The 9,131-nt window shown below is 41.2% G+C and overlaps 1 protein-coding gene across 1 annotated transcript; it reads left to right on the top strand.

The window, feature by feature from the left end:
• The first annotated feature begins 2,852 nt into the window (after positions 1-2,852).
• On the top strand, positions 2,853-7,513 carry LOC131300805 (receptor protein kinase TMK1-like). Its single transcript, XM_058326792.1, has 2 exons — positions 2,853-5,535; positions 6,728-7,513. Exons 1-2 carry the CDS (start codon positions 3,204-3,206, stop codon positions 7,261-7,263), a joined length of 2,868 nt encoding a protein of 955 aa, XP_058182775.1. The 5' UTR covers positions 2,853-3,203; the 3' UTR covers positions 7,264-7,513.
• Positions 7,514-9,131: the final 1,618 nt, after the last annotated feature.

A 9,131-nucleotide genomic window follows, 5' to 3' on the forward strand; every position in this document is an offset into this window, starting at 1 on the left:
CACAAGTGTTTGATCCAATCTTTCAATCTTCCATTCAGAAGATAGGATCCTGAATTATAAATAAAAATGAAAGTTTTGATCAAGGACTTAGAGCTATCCAATTGAGCTCATTTTTGGCAAGACTATTCGAGAAATTATTTTAAAATTTTTGACGGCTCGATTTATTTGCGTGAGACCCAAGAGTGGGTTTTACACATCGTATATGCACCGTCAGTGTCCATTTCGGTACCATAGAAGGTCTCATTAGACTTTCTCTCTCTAGTGAAAAAAGAGCCCCGAAATAGATCTAGTTTTCCTCGGGGGGAGGGGGCCGCCGCCTCCTCTTCTCCCATCCTCCCCTCTCCCTTCTCCCTTCCTCAGCTCCCCTCTCCTCTCCGTTGTGTTTCTCAGCTCCATTCGTGGTGCAGTTCAAGTGGTGCCGACGACAACCAAGTCTTCAGCCGGTGGTGGGTGTACACGGTTTGGTTTCGTCTCCTCTTTGGCTCTCCAGATCTGGTAGTTTGAGGCCGATGTTGAGGTAATAAGTTGAGGTTGGGTTAGGGTTTTCTGTTGTTTTCCCTTTTGGCTATTTGGCCTGAGGCTCTACCGGTTGGGGTCTAGACTGGTCTGATTTTTCTAGATCCGATGGGTGTGGTTGTTGGGCCAATAAGTCTAGGTTTTGTTTCCATTTTCTGTTTTCGTTTTTTGGTTCTAGTTTGTGGATGATTTCATCTATGTTTGTGGCTATAGTTTGAACCGGTGTCCCTTTGAGCTCTACTACCAAATCGGAGACGGGCCTTATGCCCTACATTTATGTATGGTTTGTATTAAACACAAATTTCGAATCTACGAAAAAAAGGGAAAAATGTCGAACGAGGGTCAATTTTATTGATGTATCAAAACTAGGGTTACCATCTCTGATGAATTTCTAAGCAAAGAAATTAATCCTCTTATTCTTCTCTTTGATTGTTATTGAAACGAGGGCTTGATGCTTATTCTTGGATCAAACGGCAGAATCTTCTCCGATGTAGCTTTGATTTGAAGAACCTTCTTGTTGGATTTGGACTTGAGGAATTCTGAAAGGCTTTGAGAAGGAGCACCTCTACTTATAGAGATGTAAGATGGAGAGTCATGACCAACTCTACCACATTCATAGTTATCTTCCTAATTATTTCCTTATTTATTTCCTTATTTAACGTAAAAGAAATAATTATAATTGCATAACTATCATCGACAGATAATTATATTAAGAGAAATACAATTATTATTTTACCAATTGACTTAATTTGATTGGCCGGACTTAATAAAAATAATAATTGTGTCGCTTAGACACGTGGCACCATTTGATTGGCCCATTCGTGTCACTTTGATCTTTGACCTCAGGACACATGGCAACATTTGATTGACCATTTACCGTGCCCTATTTATTAAGTCCCGCAACACGTGACAACTGGTGATTGGTCATAAATTTTACATGTCTACAGTTTGCTTTCACAGTATGTTCTTAGAGCCTCCTAGTGGATGTGTTCCAGTATCTACGTTTGGTAGTTTTGATACTTTCCAGTATTTTGTGATGAAATCTTTGTAGCCTTTGGACTTCTTTATCCTCGGGGATATTGTGAAATAAATTGCTTGACTGCTAAAAAAAAGCTTACGCATATTCCACCTTTGACTAAAGTTCACTTTAGTAATCACAGAAGAGGCAATTGTAATTTACCACCAATAATAGAAGGAAATTGAATTCTACACTCCTTTTTTTGACATCTACACTCCTTTTTTTGTCTTCTAGCAAAAAAATTATACACACTTTCAATACTAAAATCCAAAAAAAGGAGTGTAGATGTCAAAAATAGAAGTGTAGAATTCAATTTCCTAATAGAATAGCAAAAGATGCAGAAAAAGTGAAGCAGAAACTGACTCGGAATCATTCAAGAAATCAGAAAGAAAATCTCTGCAAAATCCCCGAGATATTAAATTTAATTTTGGAAATAGACTATGAAACAGACTTTCAAAAAAACTATAGGCACACCATATGGTACACCGGATTGTATGAGATTCATTCTAGGTATTTTTTCAATTTTTCTCATCGAGACGAATCAATAATTCATAAAAATGTGACAAAATTAACGAACGCATTTTTTTTTGAATAAGGAAAAAAATCTAAAAAGAAATTCCAAAAAACTTAGCAGAGAGTTCTTATTTTTTAAGTAATTGTTCACCGTTTTATAAAATAAATTATTCTCTCATGATATATTATTTTAAATTTAAAAAATAAATACTTATTTTTTTACACTTAACGGAGCCTAACCTATCTATCTAGTGTCTATCTATCAATATACTATAGAAATGTGTTTAAGCTTTACAAGCCTTCAAACCTCCATTCCATGTGACCAAATAAAATATTAAACTAGCTATCTTTTTTATCAACTAGCGTTTTTACCCATTTGATACACGGGACTGAAAATAAAACGACGGAATTTTTTTACCCCGCCCATCAACTAGCGGTGTACCCGTTTGATACACAAGAATGAAAAAAATACTAATGTAATTTTTTTGTCCCATGCATCGAAGGGTACAACGCTATACATGTTCTACTAGTGTTCGTACCCGTTTGATGCACGGGGTCAAAAAACAATGTGATTTTTTTATCATGTGTATCGAACGGATACGAACGTTAGTACAGTATATATCAGAGATTTTGATACTATATAATTTAATTAAAGATAAAAAACAGTAAAGAATGGAATGGAAGGTTGAGAAATTGCAGTAACCGCACGGTAGCCCAACATTTAATACTCATCCTTGATTTTTAAATAATGTGGTCCCACGCCCATTAGCCAGCTATACATACAGTTTACGTACATCACATACTTACCCTTTTCTCCTTCTCCTCCCCTCCAGGCCTCCATGCCAAAAAAACATCCTCCCTCTCCACCCCACCCCACACGCGATAAAAAGCCCCCACCCCTTTTCTCACTCCAAAATCAAATCACTCACTCACTCTCTCTCTCTCCACATTCTTTCTTCTTTTCTCCCTCTATCCCCGCCGCGTCTCCTGCCAAAATTCTCGAAAACCCTTTTTCCAACTTCACCCCAAAAAATTCACATCTTTCCACCGCCTCCTCCCCACAAAAATGCCCCCAACTTGAGAGAGAGAGAGAGAGAGAGAGAGAAGAACCCCAGATAAAAGGGTTTTTTCTGCTGATTTTCCCTCGCTTTCTCGGATGATTTTCCCTCACTTTCTCGAGAAAATGCGGAACAACCCCCTCCTCTTCCTCCTCCTCCTCTCTCTCCTCTCCCCACTCTCCGTCCACTCCCAGACCGCCTCACCAGCCGACGCCTCAGTAATGCAAGACTTGAAAAAAAGCCTCGACTCGACGAGTTCCCTCAACTGGACCGACCCGAACCCCTGCAACTGGCCCCACGTCGGCTGCGCCAACGACGGCCGAATCACCCGGATCCAAATCGGCCACTTGAACCTCCAGGGCTCCCTCCCAGCCTCCCTCTCCGCCCTCGCCTCCCTGACCCGGTTCGAGGCCATGTTCAACCAGCTCACCGGCCCGGTCCCCTCCCTCTCCGGCCTGACCTCCCTCCAGTTCGTCCTCCTCAACAACAACAACTTCACCTCCTTCCCGCCCGGCTTCTTCGCCGGCTTAACCAACCTCCAGCAAATCTACATCGATTACAACCCTTTCGCCGCCTGGGAATTGCCCGCCGCTCTCCTGAACGCCTCGTCTCTCCAAGTCCTCTCCGCCACGTCGGCCAACATCACCGGACCCGTACCCGACTTCATCGGGTCCCTATCGAGTCTCACCACTCTCCACTTGGCCTTCAACAGCCTCTCGGGTCCGTTACCCGGGTCCTTCGCGGGCTCCTCGGTGCAGTCCCTGTGGCTGAACGGGCAGCGTAGCAGCTCCAACCTGAACGGGTCGTTATCCGTTTTGCAGAACATGACTTACTTGACCGAGGCGTGGCTCCACGGTAACTCCTTTACTGGTCCTTTGCCGGATTTTTCGTTAACCACTATGTTGCAGAACCTTAGCGTGAGAGATAACCAGATTACCGGCCCGGTGCCGGAAACCCTGACGAGTCTAGCTTCGCTTAGGGTTGTGAACTTGACCAATAACTTGTTGCAAGGCCCGAGCCCGAGGTTCGGGCCGTCGGTCGCGGTTGACATTAGAGGGACTAATAGCTTCTGCTTGGACGAGGCTGGAGTAGGTTGTGATCCCCGTGTTGATGCCCTGCTTTCGGTCGCACAGGCGGTGGGGTATCCAGCGCGTTTCGCGTTGTATTGGAAAGGGAACGATCCTTGCAATCCGCCGTGGCCGGGGATCAGTTGTTCTGCCAATGGGAACATTACTGTTTTGAATTTTCAGAAGATGGAGCTTTCGGGTACGATTTCTCCAAATTTCTTGGAGTTTGCTTCGTTGCAAGTACTGAATCTAGCTGGTAATGATCTCACGGGGACTATCCCAAATCAGCTGACTACGTTGGCTAATCTTACAGTACTTGATGTGTCGAATAATAATCTCTATGGTAAAATCCCATTGTTTAGGAGTAATGTGCTTGTGAAAACTGACGGGAATTCTGATATTGGGAAGGATAGTGGCAGTCCACCGGCGGGGACGCCCGGTAGTCCATCCGGGAGTAGTCCCGATACACCCTCGACCAGTGGTGGTGGTAGGAATAAGTCTTCCAGCGGTGTGGTGGTTGGTTCTGTGATTGGCGGTGTTTGTGCGGTTTTAGCAGTTGGAGTTGGAGTGTTTTGCGTTTACAGGGCTAAACGAAAGCATGCCGGTAGAGTTCAGAGTCCGAATGAGATGGTGATTCACCCCCGCCTGTCGGGATCGGAAAACGACGGTGTTAAGATCACTATTGCCAATTCAGGTGTTAATGGTGGGGCTAGGAGTGAATCAAATTATAGTCATGGAAGTAGTGGAACCGGACCTGGTGACATTCATGTTATTGAAACAGGAAGCATGGTGATCTCAATTCAAGTGTTGAAAAATGTGACTAACAATTTCAGCGCAGAGAATGTGTTGGGAAGAGGTGGGTTTGGGACTGTTTACAAAGGGGAGTTGCACGATGGGACTAAAATTGCAGTTAAGAGGATGGAGTCAGGAGTGGTGACCGAAAAGGGTCTAGATGAGTTCAAGTCTGAAATAGCTGTTTTAACCAAGGTGCGACATCGGCATTTGGTTGGTCTTCTAGGTTATTGCTTGGATGGAAATGAGAGGCTACTTGTTTATGAGTATATGCCTCAAGGGACTCTTAGTAGGTTCCTTTTTCACTGGAAGGAGGAAGGGTTGAAACCTCTCGAGTGGTCGAAGAGATTGACCATTGCCCTTGATGTGGCCAGAGGTGTTGAGTATTTACATGGTTTGGCTCATCAGAGTTTTATTCATAGGGATCTTAAACCGTCTAATATTCTTTTGGGAGATGATATGCGTGCTAAAGTTGCAGATTTTGGACTTGTTCGCCTTGCACCAGACGGCAAAGTTTCAGTTGTAACAAGATTAGCAGGAACTTTTGGGTATCTTGCACCAGAATATGCAGGTACTCTTCTGTTACAGCGTTATTTTTGTTACTGTAATCAGTTGGTACAACACTCTTATGATGTTCTTCTTCTTAATGATTTGAACATAGTTAAATTTTTCTGTAATCAATTTTCTGAATTGATTTGACGCAGCTGTAGTCATTTGGATAAAAACAAAGCAATGCCAGAACATGTCTTTAAAACATGAGAAAACAAACTTAAAGCTAGTTGGGGATGAGTTTTAAAGTTTTTATCCGACAGTAGCCATTTGTTTGTATTGCCTTTTACATCTCACACCCTATCCTAGGGACTGATGATATTGGCCTTCTGTTTTATTAACCAGAAGCATAACAAATTGGATACATTTTGCAATACAACAAGGTCGTTTTTAGGCGACTGGAAATTTTGAAGCCTTATGAATCAACTTAGCAATATGTGTAGAGATTTGCTTTGTAACACTGATGTTTTAGACGATGGTATACTGGGATGTACCTTGAAAGAAGGATTCATGCACATGAATGGGGCCTTTTGCCTCTAAGAAGAGAGCCTCCCTCACTTTCTGGTATTTATTTTAATATGGTTTCCATTCCAGCCATTATTTGCAGTTTCATAAGCTTTAATACATTCACAACTTTAAAGAAATTATCTTGTTCTTGTCAGCTGATGCTCCCTAATCATTGTATAGTAATTTAAAAGGCTTGGGTCGTGGGGTTTTCTCTCCATTTTTTAATTCGTCTTGCAATGTTATTGAAATTGATTTTTTTTACTACGTACATGGTGTATGAGATGAAGTTGAACAAGTCCATTAGTTGTGCCTAATTTTTTTTTGTTGCTTTGTGATTTGCATTTTCAACACATGTAGATATTGGTGGTGCATGATAAGTTTCGTAAATGAAGTTCGTTAGTATGCACTCATAAGTCATGGTTTAATGACTCCATGCACAATATGAAATTACTTATTTTGATTCTTTTGGTTTGAATTGCTGTAGGAATGATTTCTAAAGTGGATACTCTCCCTAGAATAACTCGTTTCACCTTTGGGAATCCCACTTTTTGAAAATTAAATGTGCTTGGGTTATTCAATCATCTTCTTTGCTCCTACCTCTCATTATATATCCACTGAAATTACACACGTGATATCATCCTTATTTCCTTAATGCATCAGATACTGCTCTTGGCTCTTATACTAAAATTTGTTGTATGAATGCGCAGTGACGGGACGAGTAACAACCAAGGTTGATGTGTTCAGCTTCGGAGTGATTCTAATGGAGATAATTACTGGGAGGAAAGCACTCGACGAGACTCAACAGGAAGAAAGTGTTCACCTCGTGACATGGTTCCGTAGAATGCACATCAACAAGGAAACCTTCCGCAAGGCCATTGACCCAACCCTCAATCTTGATGATGAGGAAACCCTTAAGAGTGTCGGCACCGTTGCTGAGCTGGCAGGCCATTGCTGTGCTCGGGAGCCCTCCCAGAGGCCTGACATGGGCCACGCGGTTAACGTCCTCTCGTCCCTCACGGAGCTCTGGAAACCGTCTGATCTCGAGACGGAAGATATGTATGCAATCGACTTCGACATGACTTTGCCGCAGGCAGTGAAGAAGTGGCAGGCTCTCGAAGGCACAAGCGGGGTTGAAAGTTCTGCTTCTTCGTCTTTTCTTGGTAGTGGGGAAAATACCCAGACCAGTATACCGACTCGGCCATCTGGGTTTGCCGATTCGTTTACTTCTGCAGATGGGAGGTGAGAACTGAGAATACCTGAAGAAACAAAATTGCCAGAGAGCCAGGGTACGATTGATGATTTGCTATGGAGAGGTTGGCATTGTTCATTCTTTAATGCTGCTTAACTTCTTTCTTTTCTCATTGTTTGCTGTAAGGTTTGCTCCCCTTTTTCCTGAAGATGGTTCCTTTGTTGCTGGTTTGAAGTCTGAACAGCCTTTAACTTCCCTTGTTTTTGTTTTAAGAAGTTTTGGAAATGCAAATATTTATTTGAAACTTGTGTCTTAAAGTCATTCCTACATTTGCAAATTTGCTAGCTTTGGAGCATTGTATGAATCCATTTTAGCATGCTTATATGGTCATATTTATGCATTATGTTTACCAAGAAGCTTCATGCTCTTCATGAACCCTAAAAACTTAAAAAATGACAGCTTGTGTTCTTTTTGTTGAGTTTGAAGTTATGCATTTGGGAACCTAATAACCCCAAAGAGAAGCCCTTTGGTTTTCTACTAATGCTTTGCAGCAGCAAGAATGTTTTACTCTAAAAAGTTTCTGTGAGTGGAAGATGATGTTGTAAATTCCAACTTCCAAGTAGGTCACATCTTGAACGACTCTGGTTATAAATTTTCTACATATTTCCTGGGTATAGAGTACTCTATTGCTATTATATATTTTAGTAATCCAAAACGCTTGGATTGGTGGTCAACGCTCGAGATTTATGGGTTTGCCTTCTCTAAATCTCATATTCGAGACCTCCTAAGTGCTATCAATTTTTGTTGAATCAGTTCATACAGAGCTTCTTTCCATCTGTATTCGGCCTTCTGCTATGCTAGTGAATGATGGATTTATCTCTATCTCTCACAGATTAGTCGAGGTTTCGCTTGAATATTATGGTTATATTATGGGTTTGCCTTCTCCAAATCTCATATTCGAGACCTCTTAAGTGCTATCAATTTTTGTTGAATCAGTTCATACAGAGCTTCTTTCCGTTTGTATTCGGCCTTCTGCTATGCTAGTGAATGATGGATTTATCTCTATCTCTCACAGATTAGTCGAGGTTTCGCTTGAATATTATGGTTATATCATAAGTTTTGTGGCACATGTTTGTGACTTGATTGTGGTATATATATTAAAAAGGGTTTGGTGGGTGGGTTTTTGATGATTTCATTAAGTCAACCATATCATCATCACTATTCATTAATCTAATACTTCCTCCTCTCCTTGGCATGGCTCCAGTAATGGAGGATGCCCATTCCAAAGCATTTTGCATGGGGGATGACCAGTTAATTTGATTAAGACATTATTTCTTGCTGCTGCACAGCTCATACCCAGCAATTATACAATTGTAGTATTCTGAAAAAAAAAATTTCATTTATTATATACGTACATCCCTATCTTTGTGAATAAGTCTATATTTTTTGATAGTCGTATATTTTAAGTAGAACATAGTATGAGGGTGAAAATTGTGGAATAAAGAATGGTTGTTAGATTATGGGGGCCAGCGGGATTATTAGTTTTTATTTACTGTATTTATTTTGTGTGTGTTGAATAAAGTATTTTGACAAAACTCCAGACGACAACTGCGTGGGGTCCTCCCCACTCTGTCTCCAACTGATGAGAGTTTTTCCTTTCAATCGATTGATTATTTATATGATGATATGCACAAGAACAGTACAAGATTTCCCGGATTTGGTGCCTGATTATCATTTGTCCTCCTACTAATAAATTGCTGACCAAGAGTTTCTTTGGAGGAAGTTCTTTATATTATTAAAAATGGTTTTTTTGTCAATAGAAAAAGAGAACATTGAGAGAGCTTTCAAGAGACCAAAACTCTTCTAGTTACTCTCACTAAACTTGTTTCGGCTAATTAAGCTATTTAGCTGCTTCTTCTTCT

Source organism: Rhododendron vialii, chromosome 9a (assembly GCF_030253575.1).
Source record: "Rhododendron vialii isolate Sample 1 chromosome 9a, ASM3025357v1".
Lineage (NCBI taxonomy): Eukaryota > Viridiplantae > Streptophyta > Magnoliopsida > Ericales > Ericaceae > Rhododendron > Rhododendron vialii.